Here is a 22,092-nt window from a genome sequence, read left to right as displayed (position 1 = left end):
TGCGATAGTGTCAGTTCCCGCCGCTGAAGATGCCTTCGAAACGGAAACGCGATATCCTCGAAGGCTTTGACCCGAACAAATCGGACTCAGAAGACGAAAACTTTGACCCCACCGAGGTGCGCCCTACAAGTAGACGGAGTGCTAAGAAGTCGCGTTCATCGAAGTCGAAGGGTCGCAGAAAGCGGTCCAACAGATACAGAGGGTCAGACATCGATGATGACGACGAAGTCTCCGATAGCGAAGACGAGTCGTTCGGTGAATACGAGGATGAGCAAGATGACGAAGATGAAGATCTTCCCGTGGGTGCGACAGGCAGAAGAATGAGGAGGGCAGCTGTTAAGGCACTTTCTTATAAAGAGAGCAGCGAAGGAGAAGAGGATGAAGACGAGGATTCGGCCAAAGATGGCGATGGCGACGAAGAGGAAGCCAAGGAAACATCTCCAAAGAAACCAGCGGGTCGGCCTTCGAGGATCGTGGTTCTGAAGACAAGCCAGTCGGCACGGCAAGCTGCAAAACGTGGAAACGAAGAGCCCGCGCCAAACCCTCCGCCGACTCGCCGGACTAGAGCTCGGACGGAGGAAGTAGAGGAGCCTTTCCTGGAGCTTTCGAATTCCGGAAGGCACGCACAACCGGCACGCGCTTCACGGAGCAGAAGCCCGGAAGCTGTGGCTCGGACGGCACGCACTACTCGTGGAGGCAAAGGGCTTAAGAACCCACCTCCGATCGAAGAGGCGACCCAGGAAACAGAAACTAAAGAAGATCCCGACCAAGCGATGGAGTCACCGGACGAGCTCGCCCTTACTAAGCGTGAAGACGAGCCGGACAATCAGGACGAAGAGGGCGGTGCGGAACGCGGTGGTGAAGAAGAAGCCGCCATGGAAGACAAGCAAGAAGATCAACCGGAAGGCGAGGGTCCAGCAGCGGAGGAAGAGGATGACGACGATGCGCCTTACACCAGGCGAACCAGGGCCTCGAGAGCGACTGCCGCTGCGTCGGCTGCAGCCGAGGAGAGTAATGCCGAGCCACCAACTACGCGAGCTGGCGGTCGCCGTCTCCGGCAGAGGTCGGGGCTCCGGAGCAAGAAGGGTACGCAGGAACCGAGCAGCGATTTTGAGCCTGGTGATGAGTCCGGCGAAGGCGACGACTCAGGGTCCGAGGCCTCAAAGAATGGTGATGCTAGTGAAAATGAATCGACTCCGACACCTCGCGGGCGCGGGAACCGTGCCCGAAGTCGAAGAAGCCGCCGCAAAAAGGATGACTCTGGCGACGAAGATATCGAGCTCGACAGAAACGAGATGGCAGAAGAACTGGAAGAGCTTAGGGAGAGCTCCAGGTCACGCCCTCGCCGCAGTCGCCGCCGATCACCCTCCATCCAATACGAGGAGCCGATCTCTAAGAAACGCCGCACGAAGCCGGTCGACTACAGCATTCCCGCGATCGACCCAGCCGTGCTGGAGGCTGAAGATGACGATGAGCCGGTCGCCACGCCAGCGAGGAACCGTCGATCTGGCAAGGGTGGCAGCAGCTCAGCTTGGGAGCGGACTCTCAACACCACGTATGGGCCGTTTGGCGGCGGCGGTGGACCGGGGTCTCTGCTTGGCGGTCCATGGGGCACCGGAGCGACGGGTGGCGTCGACTCGGACAGCAGTGACGATGAAATGGTGCAGCGGTCCGGCATTGGCGGCGGTGTCGGCATGACCCCTACAACCGCCGCGCCGGCTGTGGGCTTGTACAACCCGCCCGTCGGTCAAACCCACAACGCCGATGGAGTCGGCGGCATTGGTGGCGGCACGCCGCAGGTCGGCAAGGTCAAGAACCAAAAAGCATTTGCCGACGCTGATCCGCTTGGAGTGGATATGAGTGTCGACTTTAGCAAGGTCGGCGGCTTGCAGAGCCACATCGACCAGCTGAAGGAAATGGTCCAACTGCCGCTACTCTACCCGGAGCTGTTTCTCAAGTTTCACGTCACACCTCCCCGCGGTGTGCTGTTTCATGGTCCTCCAGGAACAGGCAAGACTCTCCTTGCTAGAGCCCTGGCAAATTCCGTCGGTTCCGGCGGCCGCAAGATCAGCTTCTACATGCGGAAGGGAGCGGATGCTCTCAGCAAATGGGTTGGCGAGGCCGAGAAGCAGCTGCGTTTACTGTTTGAGGAAGCGCGGAGGACACAGCCCAGCATCATCTTCTTCGACGAGATCGATGGTCTGGCGCCTGTGCGGTCAAGCAAGCAGGAGCAGATCCATGCCAGTATCGTCTCGACACTTCTGGCGTTGATGGATGGCATGGATGGCCGTGGCCAAGTCATCGTCATTGGCGCGACAAACCGTCCGGACAATATTGACCCTGCGCTGCGTCGACCTGGTCGCTTTGACAGGGAATTTTATTTCCCCCTGCCTGACCTCGAGGCGCGTCGGGCCATCATCGACATCCACACGAAGGACTGGGGTATCTCTGACGAATTCAAGAATAGCCTTGCTGAAAACACCAAAGGCTACGGTGGCGCTGACTTGCGAGCGCTTTGCACTGAAGCTGCCCTGAATGCCATCCAGAGGACGTACCCTCAGATCTACAGCTCCAAGGAGAAGTTGGTTGTCGATCCCGACAAGATCACTATCCATGCCAGCGATTTCATGCTCTCTATTAAGAAGATGATTCCCTCGTCCGAGAGGTCCACCTCGTCGGCTGCTTCGCCGCTGCCGCGCGTTGTTGAGCCTCTGCTGAGGAACCAATACAGGGCTATCTTGAGGGTCCTGGATAATATCCTCCCGCGGCCCAAGAAGACTACGGCGCTCGAAGAAGCCATGTATGAACCGTTCGAAGACGCAGATCACGGATTCGGTAGAGAGGCGATGCATCAAGAGTTTGAGCGGTCCCGCATCTTCCGCCCGCGTTTGCTCATTTCTGGTGTTCCTGGAATGGGTCAGAACTATCTGGCGTCTGCCATCTTGCATCATCTGGAAGGGGTGCATGTGCAAACAATGGACCTGGCTACTCTGCTGGGCGACGGACGGGTGAGCATCCCTCGCAATGTTGGATACATGCATGACTCTAACAGACCCCCCAGCCCATGGAGCAGGTCATCGTCAGTCGGTTCACGGAGGTGAAGCGTCACAAGCCGAGCGTCATCTTCATCCCTGGAGTGGACATATGGTGGAGCAGCCTCACGGAAGCGGCCATCACAACATTTACCACCCTGTTAAGGAGCATTCCGCCTTCCGATCCTATCCTCCTTCTAGGGACCGCAGAATGCCCGCCCGAGCAGTTGGCGCCCGAGATTCTGAAGGAGTTGTTTGGCTTCTCCAAGAAGAACCGGGCCGTTGTCGAGAGACCAGAGCGGGTACGTTGCAAGACTTTCTCTTGGAGGTGTTGATCTGGGCTAACACATCCCCCCAGGAAAATCGACTCGAATTCTTCGAGAACATCATCAGCCACTTGAAGAAGTCACCAACCGAGTTTCCGGATCCTGCAAGTCGCAAGAAGAGGGTCCTTGAAGATCTCCCGGTTGCGCCTCCTCCCCCGCCACGGACCCTGACCGCGGAAGAGATTAAGGCTCAGCGTAAAGCGGACCTGCGGGCTCTGAACCATCTCAAGATCCGCCTACAACCCATTATGGACCAGATCAACCGCAAATACCGGAAGTTCAGGCAACCAGTGATACCTTTCTCGCAGATTGCGTACCTGTTTGAGGAAGCGGACCCCAATTACGTTTGGCCTGACATCGGCAATGCCGAGAAGAGACCTTACGAGATTGCAAAGGATGCGGAGGGCACGGAGGGCATTCGAGAGACGGCCACGGGCAAATTTTTCTACAATCTCGAGACCACCACTATCGAGGAGCGCCTGGCCAACGGATATTACGCAAGACCAATCGACTTCTACAAGGATATCAACAAGCTGTACCTTGACGCCAAGAACATCGGTGACCGCGACAGGACGCTGAAGGCGAACGAGCTCCGCACCAACGTCGAGGTTGATGTCGACGAGATTGCGCAGGCTCTTGCGGCACAAGGCATGAGGTTTGACGAGATATACGAAAGGCAACTCCAGAGGGCCAGGGAGGCGGAAGAGAAGGCTCGCAAGAAGAAGGCGCTGCAACCGGTTGTCGACATGATCCAGTCGGAGGCTCATGGCGACGTCGATAGCGACTCGCAAGGACCGGTGGGTATTGGGCTTCCCCTGACACAGGGTGTGCGGACAACGACCGCAGCTAGGTTCCAGCCGATCATGAGCCCCGAGTCTAAGGGGCACGGGGCCTCGACCGACTCGCATCGTCTGACAAACGGGACGTCGGGTCCGTCCCAAGCGGATGGAGAGGACGTCCAGATGGGCGGGCTGGATGACGACACTCAACCCACTGGTCCTCGACCAGACCTCGTCTCGCCCCTTCAGTGGCCTCATCTGGGGAGCCGGCTGCCGCTCGGAGACTCGACCAGAGCGACCGCGGGTACTCAGTTCTCGCAGCGCTCGGCAGTTACCTCTATCCCTCCTGGCGTATCGCCGTCTGCCATCCTCAATGAGGCGTCAACCACTAAGACATCAGACTTGTCCACCAGCCGTGGCGCTAATAACTGGAGCACGCAGCGCAGCGACACTCAGCGCACCAACGGGGTGGCACACAACCAGGACGAATCATCGCTGCTCCTCGACACCCAGCTCCACACACAGCAGCCGGGTCAGTCTCAGAGCGGCCAGTTCATTGGCCCCCTAAGCCAGTCAAGCTCAAGCGGCAAAGAGTGGCCGCACTCGCAAGCGGATGCCATGGCCAAGGGCATGCTTCAGCCTCGGAATGGAATGGGCATCATGGGCCCGCCGCCGGGAAGCGGTGTGGGGTCCATCCGTGTCCCAGAGGACAACGGTCCCCCTTCCTCCCAGCCGCAACCGCGCAGGCCCTCTGCCGCCAGCCTCGGTAACATCCTCAATGAAGACAGGAGCAGCAACCACGCCTCCCACCTCGGCAGCGGCGCCAGCAACAGCACCGGCCCCGGTGCGCACACCCCCAAGTCCGGCTCCGGTCCTAGCAGCGGCGGCAGCGGCAGCGACAGCAAAGCACCCAGCGGCAGCGCCCACGCCTCGGTAGGCCGCGGATCCGGGGCCAACTCGCTCCACCAGTCGGGCTCGACCAACCCATCCCAGCAACCGGTCATCTACGAGGGCAGCCTGTACGAGTTCCTGCAGACGCTGGCGGACCGCACGTCGGGCTGCAGCGTCGAGCAGCTGGAGCAGATCTACCGCGAGCTCATGGACGAGATCTGGAAGACGCGGCACGAGTGGAACCGCATGACGGTGCTCAACCGGCTCATCTCGGTCTTCAACGACACGATCGGGGACATCGAGCTCGTGCAGGGCGCGCTGGTGGATAGCCAGAAGCAAAAGGGGGGTAAGGAGGCGGCCGTCGCGGGGGAGGATGGCGGCGGGGAAGTGCTGGACGGCGTCGACGGGGTCGGCGGGGTCGAGGGCAGTCAGAGCCAAAGCCAGAGTCAGGGGAACGCGGCGGAGGAGCCGTGGTTCTATCTGAAGTAGTAGTAGTGATGGAACAGAGTGGGTGGGCAAGTGATGTGTGTTGACAGTCATGAGTATTCATTATGCGGGTGTTGACCGGCCGCGGTTCTTTCTTGTCTTCCCCCTTGTTTTTTTGTCTATGGTTGGTTGGGAACGGGAAGGCTGGTTGTGTGTGTGTCTTTACATCTTGTCTCTTATCGGTATTAATTAGCTTTTGTGTTCAACCTTGTTCGTTAGAGGGAGACGTAGGTGCCATGATTGCACAACCATGCGATCCTGATTTGGTATAAATAAGTATTCCTTTTAGCCTTGTCCTCATATTGAGCTGAATAATAGGGATCCGACCACGTCCTTGATTTCCAAACTGTGTTTCCGATTTGCGCTTTCTGTTGGGGCGCAGAGTGTGCCGCAGTGCGATATGTGGGGGGCGGCACAGCCTATTATGCCGAAGGCGCACACTCATCACTGCATCTCGATTCGCCGCGCCGAGTCCGCCCGGGATGTGTCTTGTGTGAACCTGGCCGCATCTTCGGCACGGCATATGAACATTAGGATCGCCGAAATTGCAATAGAATTTTTATTTCCATATATCAGTTCTCCATTACACAATGCCATATAGACCGTGTATTACAGGGATAGACAAGATCGTTACTACTGCTCTTGAACCATTAATAATTGTCAGAAGCGCTAGCCACACGCTAGCCACAGCGTATAGCACGCTCACGAACGCTTTAGCCATTTTATCTATAAATATCATTCGTGTTTTCTCCTTTATAGATAGTTTAATAAGGCACCTTTTAGACCTTTAAGCTACCCGCTAAAAGTACTCTCGAATGCTCACTCGAGCTTGCCGCTGCGTTCGACAGAAAGTTGGTCTAACGCGTAAGAATCAAAAACGGGTGTCTTTAAACGTGGATGTCTTTGTTTGATTGCCGTAATTATTCTTGTGGGAAGAACCAAGGAGCAGGTTTGCGACGGTTCGAAAAGAACAGCAACGATCTTGTCCATCCTCCCACCCCTCCCCCCCCCCAATATAATATGGCATTGTGCAATGGAGAAACGACATACGTAATCGTAATGCGTACTCTATTGTATATATTTAAATCCTCAAAACATTCTTTTTCTCTTTTTTTTCCCTTTCCAGACCCCAAACACCCTAATTAATCAACTCGCAACAGTAACAATAATAACAAGAACAAGAACAAGGAGCCCCAAATCTCTGATATCAAGTATTTAATTATGCACCTCCTTTACGAATTGACCTCGGCAAACCAAGTCCTCAGCAGCGCCGCCAGCGCCCCTGGCAGGTCCTCCAGGTGATGCACGATCAGGTAGTAAGGGAACGGGAACGAGTCCAGGTACCGGTGGATCACGGGCACCCCGTCGGGTCCGAACCGGGCCTCCTTGAGCTCCAGCACGCTGTGGCCCTTCCTGTTCTCTCTCGCGTCGTCCATGACGATGAACACCACCATCACCCGCTGCTCCATCGCCTCCCGCAGCAGCGGCCGCAGCCGGGCGTGGTCCCGGCTCTGGACCAGCCCGTCCGACAGGATGAGCGCGAGCTGCCAGAGGTCCTCGCCACCGCCGCCGCCGCCGCCGCCCGACGCCTGCACGAGGCGGGCCTCGCGGAAGTGGTCGATGGTCTTGCGCAGCAGCCGCACCATGTCGGTGCCCTCCTGCCGGAACGTGAACCGCTGCAGCACGCGCGCGCCCGCGTCCTGCGACGTGAAGGGCGGGTCCGTGAGCGCGTGCGCCACGAAGACGTCGGTCCCGAAGCCCAGCACCCCGATCTGCCCGGCCTCGAGCACCGTCAGCGCCCGCGCCACCATGACCAGCGACTCGAGCGCCAGCCTGCCCGACGAGGAGCGGTTCTCGTCCGACATGGACGAGCTGTCGTCGACGCAGAGCAGGATCTGGTACGCCCGCTTGGACGGGATCGCCCGCCGCATCCAGATCTTGTCGCGCTTGTAGCTCGATGCGATGTAGGGGATGATCTTCTTGATGTTGAGCCGCTTGCCGGTGCGGAAGGACCCGGAGAGCTTTGTTGACTGCGTCGGCGTGAGGATCAGGCGGAGCTGGGACGAGAGCGACTGCGAGAGCGGCTGGGTCTTGTTCTGGAAGTCGGACCACATCTCGAGCGCTTCGTCGTAGTCGCGCAGCGGCACGGCCTCCTCGTCTTCCCCCGTGATGCGCGTGGCCAACAGTTGGCTGGACGTCTCCTCGATCTGCTCATCCTCGACATCCTCGGGGGCCTCGGCCCTCGGACCCTCATCGGCATCTCCCGTGTCGTAGGCTCCCTTGCGGGTGGCCACACCAGAACGGCCGTCCTCGCGCTCGTGTTTGGAAACATCCTGCGGCTCGGCCGGCTCGGTGTCCTCCATCTCGACGTCTCCACCCTGCTCCTCCTGCTCGTCCTCCGGCGGCACGATCTGGTTGTCGGCCTCGTCCATCTCGGTGTCAACAGCCATCGCATCGTCCATCGGGCGGGCCTCTTCGTTGGTGGCGGTCCCTAGAGCCTGGGTATCGGCTTCGGCTGTCTCATCCTGAAGATGCTGGAACTCGGCCCGCGCCATGTCCTCGGGTGAGCGCTCCGTCTTTTCTTGGCTCTCGGATGCGGCCTGAATCTCGCGCTGGTTACGGTACCACCGTTCCAGAGCATCGCCGAGCTTCTTGAATGGCTGAGCGTTATTCGACTCTGCATCCCGAGTCTCCTCCGAAGGCCCTTGCTCTTGGTCCATATTCGAGAGCGCACCCTTGCTGCCGGGCGCCTTGTCCTCCTCGGCCGACTGCTTGCCAAGGGCGCCTTGCTCTCTCTGGCCGGCTTTGTTGTCCACCTCCTCATCCTGCATGTTGGCGTCTTCGGCTTGGCCGCCTCCATTCCGGACGTCGCTGGGTGCAGCATCGTCCTGATCGGCGCTAGTCCCATTGTCGGGAACCGGCCGTTTCTTCTCGTCCTTCTCGTCATCTTGGCCCTCTTCTTCTCCCTGCTCCTCTTCCTTCCCCTGCTCCTCCATGTCCACATCCATCTCCTCCTCTCTGTCCCCAGCTGCATCGATCTCCTCTTCTTGCTCGGCTTCTCCTTCCGGAATATCCTCGTCCTTCCGGTGCTCCTCCTCTTCACCCTTTTCCTCGTCCCCACTCTGAGACGCGTCCTCTGGCACATCGGCCTGCTTCTCCTCCGGCTCCTCAACGTCCGACAACGCGTCCAGATCATCATCATCATCATCCTCCCCACTCTCTTCCCCCCCGTCATCAATTTCAAGGTCCATGTCGTCCGGAAGAGCCAGCGTCTCATTTTCCTGAACGTTCTGATCCTGGCGATTCAGCTCTTCCTGCGGCATGCCCTCTTCCTCTTGGCCCGCCTCCATCTCGGCATCCTCATCCCCCTGTTCTTCCCCAACCTCATCGGGGGGCGCATTCCCCTCATCCTGGTCATCTCCCTTCTGCTCGTTCTTCTTCCCCTCCGCGGCGGCGCTCTGGTCGTCGTCCTTCTTTCCCTTCTCTTGATCCCCCATCTGATCCTTCTCAGCGTCGTCCTCTCCGCTACCGTCCCACATCTTCTCATCCACCGCCGTCGGATCAAGATCATCCACATCTCCAGCCTGCTCATCCATCTCCTCCTCCTCCTCCTCCCCATCTTCATCCCGGTCCTTCTTCTCATCTTCCTCCTCCTCGTCCCCTCCCACACTGCCCAGCTCCCCCTCGAGCTCGTCTTCGCCCATATCGACAGCATCCTTGTTCTCCTCGATATCAGCCTGGGCGTTATTGTTCGGGTCCTGCGCGAGTTCCGAAAGGTCCTCGTCGGGCTTGATGTCCTTGCTGATGTCCTCTGCCCCCTCGCCCTCTCCGAGGCCCGTTCCGCTCTCGACATTGCCGGACTCGCCTGATTTTTCGTCGCTCTTTTCCTGGGGCGTGCAGAAGCCCTGCGAGGCGATCTGCACGAAGGAGGAGGCGAGATGATAACCCAGCCGGCAGGTTGCGCGGTGAAGAGCGGAGAATTGCTTGAGGTTTCGGGTGCAGATTGTGGAGTACTGCGCCAGGACCGGCTGAAGGAGTCGAAGGAGTGCAGAGGAGGTGGTGGACGTCTCGGGGGAGGAGAGGCCTCCGAGTCGGTGGATGAGGGCGTTGACTTCCGATGTAATCCTTGACATGCGAAGGGCCTCGATGGATATTTGGAGGCCATCGCCGTAGTTGAGAAGCCAACTGGGGTCTTCTGTCGTCTGTGGCAGGGTTTGGACAGCCTTCTGGAAATTTTGCAGTGCGACGAGGATCTTGCTCGAGAGTGTTAGCGCCGCATCGGCAACGTCGGTAATGTGGTCGCTGCTGAGGACGCCGTTTGCAACCTCCGTGGCCTGAATGCTGGTCCAGGGTTGTATTTGTCGCACGATGAAGGCGAGGTCAGGCCGTGCCTGGGCGATCTCGACGAGAGCGGCCCGGAGAGAATCAAGTTCCCGCTCCACGTCGCCTTGGAGTTTTTCACCAGCATACGAGTTGAACCCGCCAGGAAGGCGAGGGAGGCGGTCATGAGCAGCATCCAGCTTCGTGAACACCTCGACCCAGCCCTGAAGCGTGCCGCGGACCGTCGCGTTATCCGCACCGCCGAGCTTGCCGTGGACATCCAGCAGATCAATACCGACTCTGAGAACCTGCACCAGCCAGCGAACCACTTGGGCATGATTGGCTGACCGAGACTGCGTCCTGAAGGAGTTGTCCCCTCCGGCAGAGAGATTCCCAACAGCCTGCACGGCCCCGGACAGGCCACGCTCCTCCGCAGCAGCGCGAGCCAAGAACTGCCGCTGCCGGAACATGACATGTAGCACGCCTTCCAAGTACCCAATACTGCGGTGCACCACCTCGCGACTCAGATCCTCGGAGTGTCCAGATGCGGCAGCACGGAACCGCGGCGCCAGGTCAAGCGTCTTGTGGTAGAAGTACTCAATCGCACCCGGTGTGGCACCGTCGATATCGGGTACGATTCCCGAGCCGACAAGGATCACAGCGGTCGAGCTCTGTCTCGCGAGGATGTTGGTGCCAAGATTGCGGCTGAAGCCCATGGCGCGGAGCGTCTTGAGGGTCTCGCTGTACAGGGTGACTTTGCGGGTCTTGAGGTGGCGGACAAGCTCCTTGTTTTCGTCGGTCAGGGTCGGCGGCGTCTCTTTCTTCAGGGCGGAGATCGAGGAGCTGAGGTCAGTGACGTAGCTATCCAGCGTTTCGGCAGCGTTGATGGCCGTTGATGGCAGAGAACCGTGCTTAGACATTGCCTTGAGGACGGCAGGGAGGTTGGACATCCTGGCCCAGTGCGGGTGACTTGTGATGTTGGGAAGTGCCCGTTGGCAGAAGGCGATCGCGCTCTGATCAAGGCGAGCCCCAACATGCTCCGCACCGCCTTCGGTAATCGCATCGCTGTGGTCCTCCTCGGGGAGCCCCTGTTCAACGATTGGCCTTACGGGCTGCTCCAGCACCGCGCGGAATTTACGCACAAGCTTGAAGAGCTTATGATGAGACTTGTGCGCGCTATCTCGGAGAGCCTCGATGTTCTTATCCCTCCACTTGAACATCAACAGAACGTCCTTCATGCTCCTGTCCAGCGGTGCGCGCCCGGCTGTTATTGTTTCGCTAACTCTGCGCTCGTACCGGCTGTAGAAGGTGATGAAGTTTTGGATGGCGTCGCGAACCAATGCCAGGGCCGGCTCATCGCGCACCATCTGATCCAGCTGGTTCTTGAGCTGGCGAAGGAGGTCTAAGCGGGCCCTAAATTGACCGAGTGTTGCGTCGGTAAAGTATGACTCCAAGATGCTTAGCAGCTTGACAGCATGGTCCCCGAGGTCGTGACCCTGCTGTAATATGGAGCACGGCTCAAGAATGACAGCGCCATAGGCGATGAACCACCACGACTTGGCGTCCTCGTAGCTCTTCTTCAGCTCGGCGTCGAGCAGCCGAGACCAGCTCAACAACTCCAGACGGCGCCAGTCACAGATGGTATCCCTGAGCTTCTCATATAGCGCAGTTGCCTTGTGTGCCTTGCTGGCCCAGCCACCCTCATGCCACTCATAAACATGTGCATACAGACGTTCGATGGCAACGATGATCCTCGCCAAAGGGTCGTCGATGGCCATCTCTAGCACTTTATCGCAGGCCTGTACCACGTCAGCCAAGGTTTGATGGTGGCCGATTTCATCGATATCCTGAAGCTCGAGGAAACGCTGTTTGATCGAGTTGACGAGGCCGAGGACCTTGCGGACTTCGGCGAGGTTGGCGTCCGTGTAAAAATTGTAGTTGGAGGCGTCGACGTTCGAGCCGAGGGCTTTGACCTGCTCGTCGAAGACCAAAATCGTCGCGGGCAGAAGCAAGCTATCCAGTCCGGGCTCAGCAACAGCACTCTCGCGCTTTTCGCGGGCAACCCGGCGGGCGACCTGCGCGCATAGACCCTTGATACTTTGCTGCGGTTCCGGGGCCGAGAGGAAGATTTTCTCATGTGCCTCGGCTAGCATGATGGAGAGGTCACGGCCGCCACGGCGTGGCTTCTTGCTCTTCACCACGCCCTCCTCGTCGGGGGTGTAGTCAGGGAAGAGTTGGTCGAATTCTTCCTGGTCATACTCTTCTTGATCCTCGAGGCTGCCCTTGAACCTGAAGAGACTGGTCTTGGCCTCTTGGATCTTGCGGTCGGCCTCCAGCTTCTTGGTCCATTCCTCGTGAAACGCGCCCAGGGACTCATGGAGCGCTTGACGTAGGGTTTGAGGGAGCTTATCAAGGCCCTCCACAGCGACAACGGTCTGGATGAATGAAAGGAACTCCAGCGAGAGAAGGGGGAGTGATGCTGTCTCTGCTTTCCAGATGGCCCCGCCGAGGAAGGGGCTGACGGCAACAAGAGCCTGCGAGTTACCTTTTTCAACTTCCTCGTTTAGTCCAACACCCCGACCTAGCGACAGGCCCATCCTCACACACCGGAGGAAGCTGACCAGCGGCATTGTGAGATCTTGGTAGGCGCCAAATCTTGACGTCAAACGAGAGATCAGCAGCTTGATGTTGTCCTCGACGAGCGCCAGCTCCTCGGAGCCGTCATTGGAGGGCGAGACGAGAGACCGCAGGTGCGTAGCTGCGACCTCGTTCCCAATCAGCGCGTTCAACACATTGTTGAATTCGCCCTGCAGGCTGTGGAGCTCGCCGCCGCCAGGACGATAGATCTTCTGAACGGGAGGCGACTCGCCCAGTCCTTCCACTTCTTCGGCGAGAAGCTGGGATCGGAGATTGGTCCGTTGGCCGGTGAAGGCAAGCTCGAAAGCCTCGAGAGCAGCGATCTGGGCCTTCAGGCTTTGATAATGCTCCTGATGTTCCTCCGCCTCAACCTGCGCTCGGTGGTGCGGGTCAAAGATCTTGTCCGGGACAAAGAGCTCGACACAGCCTAGGGCAAAACAAATCCATGCGACGGACGTCGTGGCAGAGCGCGGTCGGAAGCCGTTGGCAGAAGCCGCTAGGGCCAGCAAGGACTTCGAAAAGCACCTGTCAAAGACGGCGCTAAGATGTGAAGGGAAGTTGTCGCTAAGGCCCTTGAGAAGACTGGTGTGCTCAAGCCATGCCCCGAGCTCACGATGAGAGACGACATTGGATTTTTGCGGCGTCAAAAGGTTCTCGTAGGCCCCCATCATCAGGCCCCTGTAAGACTCATCGTGCGCCGCAACCACTTCGTCAATGAGCTTCAACAGCAACCGCTCAACCTTGGCTAACGGTTCGGTTGCCAATGCCTCAGACGCGTTCGTAAGAGCCTTGCCCATGATAGGCATCTCGACTTCGAGCGAGCGCAGCTCGTTCAAGCTAGCCGACGATGCGGCGTCGTACCTGAGGAGTAGCGATTTGGACAGACTGCCCTCCCAGGGATGCACATCGCTGCTCTCTTGGACGAGAAGGCAATCCACCGCTTTCAGGGCGGTAGGCTTCAGGCACCGCAGACGCATCAGACTTGCGGTCGGGATGCTGGCGAGGACGTCCACGTCTGAGGAGCCAGGTTCCAGGGCTTTACCCTGGGAGACTTGGTGCAGAACAAGGGCTTGTCGGAGGCCTTCGAAGCTAGAAGCAAAGAAGGGCGTGTGGGTGGTCGAATGTTCTCCGATCTTGGCCTCGAGAGAGGTGATTTCGGATTGGAGGTCTCTGACCAGACCCGCGGCGTCTCCCTTGCCGGTACGGATGACTGCATACACTCTCGCCATGGAGTCCTGAATGGTGCGTAGGGTAGCGATGTTGACGTCCACACGCCAACGCAGTGAGTCGAAGCGTTCGGCCAGGCGCTCTAGCTCTAATACTTGCCCCAGCACCTGCGCATCGGGAATTGGGTCAGGACGCAGCTGGTGCCAGAGAACTTCCATGCTAAGACCGCTCAACAGCTTGAAGCCCACGACGAAATCCCGCTCGAGGAAGTCATAAATGGTAGATAGGAGCTTTCTGCTGCTGTCATCCGTCTGCAGAGTAGACATGCTTTGCTGTAGGAAACTTGACCCTTGAGTCAGGTGCGCCTGGAAGCGGGCCTCCTCGAACGAGGCAACAATGAGCGACTCGAAAGTCCGCTTCCAGAACAGCAGCAAGCGCCTTAACACCGCGCGGCGCTGTTTCCACGAGCCGTGATCGCCTGACTTCTCGCAGAGAAACGCCTTGACAGCCCGCAGAACTGAGGACAAGAACCTCACCGCGTTGACGGTCGAGTCCCGGGAGAGCGAGGCGACCTTGTCTGCGACCCAGGACCGTTGAAGGCGGTTCAACGAGGACGGCTTGCTAACATTGACTTTACCGAGTTGCTTTTCCATAGCCTGCTCCGCACCGCGAATGGCGAGATAGAACTCGTAGCAGCTGGCCAGCCATGCGGCTAATCCTTCGCGACCCTGCTCCAGAAGAGGGACCATGGGCGAGTTGAGGAGCGGATGCAGCGGCATCAGCATCTTGTCTGGTGTTGCGCTGTATAGGTCTGCGAGTGACTGCCTCAACATGTTGGTGTCTTCTGATCGAATGTACGACAGCACCAGGCTTAGGTTTTGGATGGCGGCTGGTGAGCGTATCAGCGACGGTGAGGACTCAGCCAGTGCTTCACGGCTCGCTTGGAGATAGGCGTCAAGTTTGTTGCTGTCACCGAGAGACAGAACATCGTGTGCTAGCGGAACCAGCTGCCCATCCTCGGCTTGCTGGTCAAGAATGTTCGCAGCGGCGTGAAACCTATGCATGGTCGCGTCCAGCGGTGCGATCCGCTCAACGGCAGTAGTGCCGGCCGGCAGATTGTCGAGATAGATCTCGACGGAACGGTTCCTCATGGCTCTGGAGAGCTCCCCATACCGCGGATCGACAGTCAAGAAAATCCTAAAGTCCGGATGCGGCTTGATGATCCTTGGCTCGCCACCGGGGCCGCTGTGCTCGTTGACGCTAAGGATGCCATTTGGCCGCTCGAGGAGCGAGTTGAGCCTATCCAGGACGGATGCGCTGCACAGGTTGGCATTGTCCAAAACCAGCCAGGCGCCCGTCTCGACAGCGCGGACAATGACACCGTCTAACCACTCAAACCGAGGGTTCTCGAGAGTCAGAGGTTTGCGCAGAACTTCCGAAGCGTCCGAGAGGAGCGCCGTGAGATCTTCCGGAAGAGATACGCCGCCCTGAAGGGTTTCGACAAGTGACAAGATGTTCTCATACTGGTCGGCCCCTCCGGTCAATGAGCTGAGAGCTGCCATCAGATCCAACACGGCATCCGGGACGGGATTGGGGAGAGCCAAAAGAATCTGGTGTTGAAACGCGTCCCGGAGCCTGGAAAGGCAAGCTTGTACCTCTCGGTGAGGATCGGCTTGCTCGAAACCGCCGATGAGATCCATGGCATCCACATCGGCGTTGAGAGGGAATACGACGAGTGACTTCCCGGCAAGTGCAGCCACATGGGCTAAAAGAGCCGATTTCCCGCTACCAGAAGGACCGACGAGAATGCACGGCAAGTCCTGCTCGACCGAAATCATGATAGACTCGATCTCCTTGAGTCTCGGCACCGGATCAATGGCGGGGAAAGGGGTGGGTTGCGAGAGTGGGTTTCGCTTCAGCGTTGCAAGCCCGACCTGGCCGAAATACGGGTTGACATCGTGGTAAAGGCCATGGCTTTCCGGAGCGCGTCCAAAGACCTCGCTGAATAGCTTGTCCACTTGCTCCCGATCCCGCTCGGACCTGAAGCGCTGGCGAATAACGACATCCAGGTAGTCATCCGGCTTCCGGTCAGCCAAGAGTGGGTTTCGGGAGGTTAAGAGGTCGCCCCAACGGAGGGTGTCTCTAAGATTGAACTCCCAAGGAGAACCCAGAGCGCCAAATGATCTCCGGTTGACAACCTCATCGTCGAGCCTGGACATGAACTCGATAAGACGCTGTTGAGTCTCGCTCCCGATAGCGCAGAACTTATTGGCGATGATGTGAAGCAGATCTTGCTTGGTGAACACATCGGAGTACACAACGATGAAGCGGTTGACGAAGGAGCTGGGGAGTCCTTTTCGGCCACCGCCTTGATGGTGAGCATTCTGGGCAGCGAAGAGCTTGAAGTCCGGATGCCGCTTGAAGACTTGGTCTAGTTCCGCGATGTAGACCTCTCCACGATGGTCGAGGCAGGCGTTCAACCCTTCCAAGACCGTTTGAGACGCCAGATTCATTTCCTGTCCGGGGCTAAGTCAGCCATATTCATTGCCGTGCATCCGGGAAAAAACTTACATCAAGCAGCACCCACTCGCCTTTTTGCATCGCCTCCAGGAACGGCGCATTCTGCCATACGAAATTCCCCGCCTCTGCGCCCTCCACTGGCACGTCCGTACCAAACAAATCCATTAGATCAGTCTGGTCAGACAGGTTGATTCTGGTCAATGGACGGCCGCACGCCCGGGCCAGCGCCGTGACGAGCGTTGTCTTGCCCACGCCGGGGTTACCTTCCAGCAGGATGGGCTTGGTCCCCTGCAGCGCCCTGATGACGCGCATAGCATTCATCTTGGTTGTCGGGACGCTGAACTCGTGGCCTGCGTCAATACTGCCACCGGTCAAAGACCTATCAACGCTAAAGTCTCCGATCTTGAGCATCTTCTCATCAATGGTGACCTGGGGTTCCTGGAAGTAGGCTTGTGTGAGGTCCACGCCGCAGAGGCTGCTAAGGTGTTCAAGACACATCTGCCGCTGGGAAGCCATCTCCCTCGGGTCAACGGCCACGAGAGCAGAGGGGTTGGCGCCGATGGTGTCAATGAAGACCATCGCTGCGCCATGAAGAAGGGCGAGCTCGGCTGAGGGGAACTGGCTCGTGTTCATGAACTCGACCCAGGCGAGGATGTCTCGAACCGAGAAGGCCGTGGCGGACGATGGGCGGAAGGTTTTGCCAAACCACGAAGCGAACTCGACAATGATTCGAGAAATGGGCTTCGCATGCTTCTTGTTCCCACCACGCGACTTGAACCTCTTGTCCAGCTTGGAGACAACAATATCGTGGACGTCATCGACTTCTGTGAAGGCCGGCACCCATACTTCGGTGAAGCGGTTCCTCAGTGCGGGAGAAAGTTCCTTCTTGCCGAAGTCACCACCTGGGTTCATGGTGGCGAAGAATTGGAAACCTTCGGTGGCTTGGACGAACGAATCGGTGATGCCTTTCTCGGCGAGAAGGAGGCTTCGGTGGGGTTCGAGCACCGAGTTGAGGCGCTCGAGGACTGAGTCGTCCGCGAGGGAAATCTCATCAAGCAGGAAGTAGGCTCCCTCCTTCATAGCGTGGACGAGACTTCCATCACTCCACTCAAAGAGCGCTTTGCTCCGGGTTGTTCCCGTCCGGATCTTGGATCTCAGGGATTCCGGTAGCTGGTTCAAGGCCTCAGGACCCAGAGAGCGGTACCACTCCTGCAGGTTCTCGAGCGAATCCTGTTCCCGTCCCAGCAGACTCGCAGCCTCCTTCAGGTCCCGGAAGAGCGCGTCCAAGATGGCGCCGCGGTTTCTCACCGGCCTCTGGGAGCCGATGAGGTCTCCGGTCTCGGTATTTTGGTGGGCATTGACAATATGCAGCTCCTTCTTCTCGAACTCGGCTAGCAACTGACAAACCGTCGTTTTGCCGCAACCTGTCTCACCCACTAGCAGCACAGGCTCGTTGTTCTTGATGGCACGCTTCACCAGCACATACAGACGCCGCATCGCTCTCGTCCAGATGACACCTTGACTGTTTCTTGCCCGGACATTGCTTAGCTCGGGGGCGATCTCCAGGTCATACAGCCGGTCGGGATCAATCTTGACCTTGAACACCTCCTCAATGACCTTCCTGACCTCGTCGCGCTCTTCAGGTTTGCGCACGCGCTCGGCGAGCAGCATGAACCCATGCTCCGCGATTTCTTGACGCGTTTCTGCCTCTCGAAGAGCCCAGCGGAAGAGATCTCGCAGCGTGGCGAAGCTGTTCTTTTGCTCGAACACACGGCTCTCCTGACGAAGACGGGTGAGCTGTTTGTACACGGCGACGATGCGCCGGCAGTCCGAGGGTGCAGTATTGCGGCTTCGCTTCTGCAGAATTGTCTCTAGCTCGCTCTCCGGGATGTCGTCGAAGTGGAGCTCGAGGAATCTGTTGCGGAAGGCCCGGGACAGCACCTTTCTGCCCCCATACAAGCCCGGGGGGTTCTGGGTGGCGAACAGACAGAAGTTTTCGGCTGGCCGCACGATCTCCTGCGTCTCGGGGATGAGGAGCTCTCGGTTGTCGTCCAAGAGGCGGTTCAGAGCTTCCAAAACGTCCGTAGGAGCCAGGTTCAGTTCATCCAGCACAATCCAGGATCCCTCCCTCATGGCCTGAACCAGCACGCCCTCCTGAAATCTAAGCTTCCCCTCGGAATCGGACACGTATGTTCCAAGATACTCTTGAAGATCAGTGTGTTCGTGGTTGTTGATCCGTACGAACTTGTTGCCGGTGTAGTTCGCCAAGTACTCGATCATACTCGTTTTACCGGCAGAGGTTGGTCCCTGAATCAAGATGGGGTATCTGCGAGTGGATGTCGCGCGGACCAGGTTCAGAAGATTCCGCTCAACGTACGGCGTGATGATGTAGTCCTCCCTCTCCTTGGGTATCTCATTGCCTTGAAGCAGCCAGTAGTGGTGGTCCTTGTTCGTGTTCTTGAACGATACGTACTTCTTCCCGTCGGTGGGTTTCTTAGGCGGAACAGTGAGAATGTTTGGCCGTTTCAGCAAATGTTGGTGAATTAATGGCATCACAGTCCTTTCTGATTCCTCGCTGAGGAGTGTCGTGAAGGACATGCAGAACCCTTCATAGAGCGCCCTCTCCAGCCCGTATAACGGCGCGACATCGTTGGCATATGTCAAGACGCGGGTCAGCGTGCGGAGACTAAAGTGCGGCACCTCGTTCGCCTGGTCTACCAGAAGCTTGAGCTCCGCTCGCTTCTTGATCTCGAGGTAGAGATCGGCAACATCATCGGCCAGCCGATCGATGCTGCTGTTGTTTCCTTTCAGGTAAGTTTTGATAATGGTCAGCAAATCCTTTTTATCCCTGTCTGGGCTTCCAACGTAGATCTCAGTGAACCGAGACCTGATTCCGAGTGGGAGGTCTCGCTTTCCGACATCCGTAGCCGGATTCATGGCGGCGAATACTCGAAAGTTTGGGTGTGCCTGTATCCTCTCGATCTCGCCGGTCTCTGAGAGGAGCAGGGAAGGGCTTGGTTGGAACAAGCCAGCGATGCTCTCGAGCGTATCGGGAGACGCCAGGTTGATCTCGTCCAGGAGAACCCAGTCGCCATTCCTCGCAGCCTTGACAATCTTGCCCTCGACGAAAGCGAAGGCGAACCCGGCGGAACCGCTCGCAATCTGTCTATCGAACTGATCAAGGCTCTGCGAGAACATCTCCCAGCGCGGCTTGAGGTCGAGCAGACGTTGTAACTTGGAGGATTCGGTCTTTCGGCGCTTCGCAGGCTGGCCGTCAGCGGTCTCGGTACGCGGCTGGCTGCTTTCCAGCTTGGCGAGGATAGCTTCGAACATCTTGGGCGCCTTCCGCCACTCCTTCGAGACCTCCTTCCAGCGGCCCTTCGCGAACCTCTTGGAGATGCGTTCCAAGTACTCCCTGTTTTTCTCGACAGAAACCCCAGTCTTCTCGAGGAGGTCGTCAAATTCTTCCTTCAGGGGCATGGCAAGGCTCTGCGAGCTGACGGGCTTGAACCCACCCAGGAGATCGCTGGCTTCGCTTTGTTGCGATAAGTTCACGGCAACGAGCCGGTGTCCAAGAGACTCGGCCAGCTGCTGAACGACCGTTGTTTTGCCGATACCAGTCTCACCAACCAAGAGCAGTGGCTCCCTGTGCTTGACGGCGACGGAGATCTGCTCCAGAAGCCTCTTGGCATGAACCGTGGTCGCAAAAGGCCGCTTCGACTTGCTGACCCTGCTTGTACGTCTCTGCTTGACGAACGAGGCACGCCCGATGACCAGCCTGGTCTCGGTATCTTCCAAATCCGGGATATAGCTGGTGAGGTAGTGTTGCACCCTCTCGGGGGAGAGGTGCATCTCCTTGGCAATGGCAGTGATTAGGATCTTGCGTGCCGAGGGCTCATGCATGCTGCTGACGAAGCAGTCGACGGCCTCGAGGAACATGCGATCTCTCGTCGTATCCGTGATGGGCTCGTCACCAGTCTTGCAGCCGGCCGCGCGGAGGACGTCGTCCAGTCTGCTGCACCATTTCAGAAGGTCCCTGGTCCCGATCGGTCGGTCGAGGGCAGTTCGGCCAAGGGAGAGACGGGTCGACCCGCTGGTGCAGGCGACGAGCTGGTCGAAGACTGCCAGCACACCGGGTATGTATTTGTGCAGCAAGGGGTACCTCCCGTTGATGACCTCTTTCAAGTCGTCCCGAGGCAGCGCCTTGACATGCAGCAAGTGCCAGAGGCGCAACCCGATCAGGTTCGGAAGATTCTCCCTGTCGTTCATGCCCAGCCGAGTCCGGACAGTGGCAAATATCCGAAACCCGGAAGAAGCCTGGATCCTCTCGCCGCGTCCGGGAATCAGCAGCTCTCCACGTTCGATAAGCGGCAGAAGCGTGCTCATGACCTCTGTCGGTGCGCGGTCGAGGTCCTCCACCAGCACCCATCTCCCCTCCTTTACGGCGGTCGTCAGCACACCCGGGCGCCATTGGAAGGAGCCAGGTTTCGAGTCGGTCGTGTATAAGCCGAGAAGCATCTTGGCGTCCGTCTGTTCGTTGAGGTGCAGGGTCACCATCTCCTTCTGCTTGCCCAACTCCCTTGCAACCTCGTGAACGAGGGACGTTTTACCGGCCCCGGACAAGCCATGCAGCAGGATTGGGCCTGGCCGTTGCAACAAGGCGCCGAGACTCTCCAGATTCTCAACGGTGGTCGGCGTGAGGGCCAGAGCGCTGGGGGTGTTCACAGGGCCCAGGGGCCGAGGGAGGACTGTCTTGCCATACTTGACAACAAGCGGAGTTAGATTTTGCGGTGGGATACGTGGCTGAGCGGACTCGGGTGCAATAGACCCATCCGCCTGAAGACTATTGCGAAGCCGCCTGGTCTCTTGATTCCTCGCGTCCTCGTACAGGCTCAGAAACGTATAATCCACCCTTCTTCCGTCCAAATCCGCCACCAGACTGGTGCCTTTAGGAATATGCTTGGCAAGCATGGCCTCGAGCTTCTGGTCCGAGGCATCGTGAAGCTGACTGAAAACCCTGATGGCGAGATACCTGACTGTGGGATCCCGATGGGCGAATAGGGACTGCAGCTGGGAAGGTTTGGACAGGGGCGAAAATGTCCGCTTGTCGAAGTTATTGAGCCTCCAGAGAGACAAGAGGACAACGGGAATGTCTGCATCCTGAAAAGATACCAGGTCGAGGGCTTCGAGGACCCTCGCATTAGAGCCTCCTTCTGCTTGCCCTCCCACTCCGTCTCGCAGATGAGAGATCAGAAAGACGGAGAGGGAAGGCGAAAAGGGAAGAATCCGGGCAAACGACGCGAGCACGCTCACGTCGAGCCTCGGACGCGACAGGATCCATCGGGCGCATATGTCTGCAGATACCGATTCGAAGTGGGCAAGTATCCTGTCTGTTGCGGCCGGGGCGGCGAGGGCTGCATTGGCGACTGCCTCTAAAAGTTGGGTCGAGTTGTGGTCTTGAATTATGAGAAGCAGTTCGCGCGGCAAAACCTGCATTGCTGCCGCATCGCCAAGCAGAGATGCCCTCTGCCGGCTCAAGTCGATCGTGGCCATCCTCGATTTGTCGGGGATGGTATGATTCGGCCGAGATTACCGTATAAGTTGCATCTTGCAACTTGATGGCCCTTCTTCACTCTCGACTTTTTTTTTCTTTTTGGACTCAAATTCAAGGTGGGGCGCCTCCAGCAACCTGCAAGGCGGGACAGGCGGTTTTGCAGCCGGGACAGGGGCCAGACAGGACCCCTGTCAAACCGAACCCCAGGAGCCAAAATTTGGGCCGCTCGTCTCTTCAGCTGCCAGCCACCTGGCCCGCCAAGGGCAGCCAATGGGTGAGCCGCGCGTGTAGACTTTTCGAACGACGGCCGAAAAAATCCCGTCTCCGGGATTCTCGAACAAACAAGCAGCAGCAACCCGTCGCGAGGCCAGTCCGCAGCA

The 22,092-nt window shown here is 58.2% G+C and overlaps 2 protein-coding genes across 2 annotated transcripts; one reads left to right on the top strand and one right to left on the bottom strand.

Moving 5' to 3' along the window:
• Positions 1-29: 29 nt before the first annotated feature.
• Positions 30-5,517, top strand: MYCTH_2126564 (uncharacterized protein; the record flags this gene model as incomplete). Its single annotated transcript, XM_003662758.1, has 3 exons — positions 30-3,008; positions 3,062-3,334; positions 3,391-5,517. The coding sequence occupies 3 exons, from the start codon at positions 30-32 to the stop codon at positions 5,515-5,517; spliced, it is 5,379 nt and encodes a 1,792-aa protein (XP_003662806.1).
• Positions 5,518-6,564: 1,047 nt separating this feature from the next.
• On the bottom strand, positions 6,565-21,805 carry MYCTH_2303853 (uncharacterized protein). The gene is made up of 2 exons (XM_003662757.1): positions 16,210-21,805; positions 6,565-16,154 (listed from the first exon to the last, which is right to left on the bottom strand). The coding sequence occupies exons 1-2, from the start codon at positions 21,709-21,711 to the stop codon at positions 6,747-6,749; spliced, it is 14,910 nt and encodes a 4,969-aa protein (XP_003662805.1). The 5' UTR covers positions 21,712-21,805; the 3' UTR covers positions 6,565-6,746.
• Between the last annotated feature and the right edge of the window lie 287 nt (positions 21,806-22,092).

This window comes from Thermothelomyces thermophilus, chromosome 3 (genome assembly GCF_000226095.1).
Source record: "Thermothelomyces thermophilus ATCC 42464 chromosome 3, complete sequence".
NCBI classification, from domain to species: Eukaryota; Fungi; Ascomycota; class Sordariomycetes; order Sordariales; family Chaetomiaceae; genus Thermothelomyces; species Thermothelomyces thermophilus.
The sequence above is the reverse complement of the archived record's forward strand: the minus strand, read 5'-3'. Positions and strand labels throughout refer to the sequence as shown.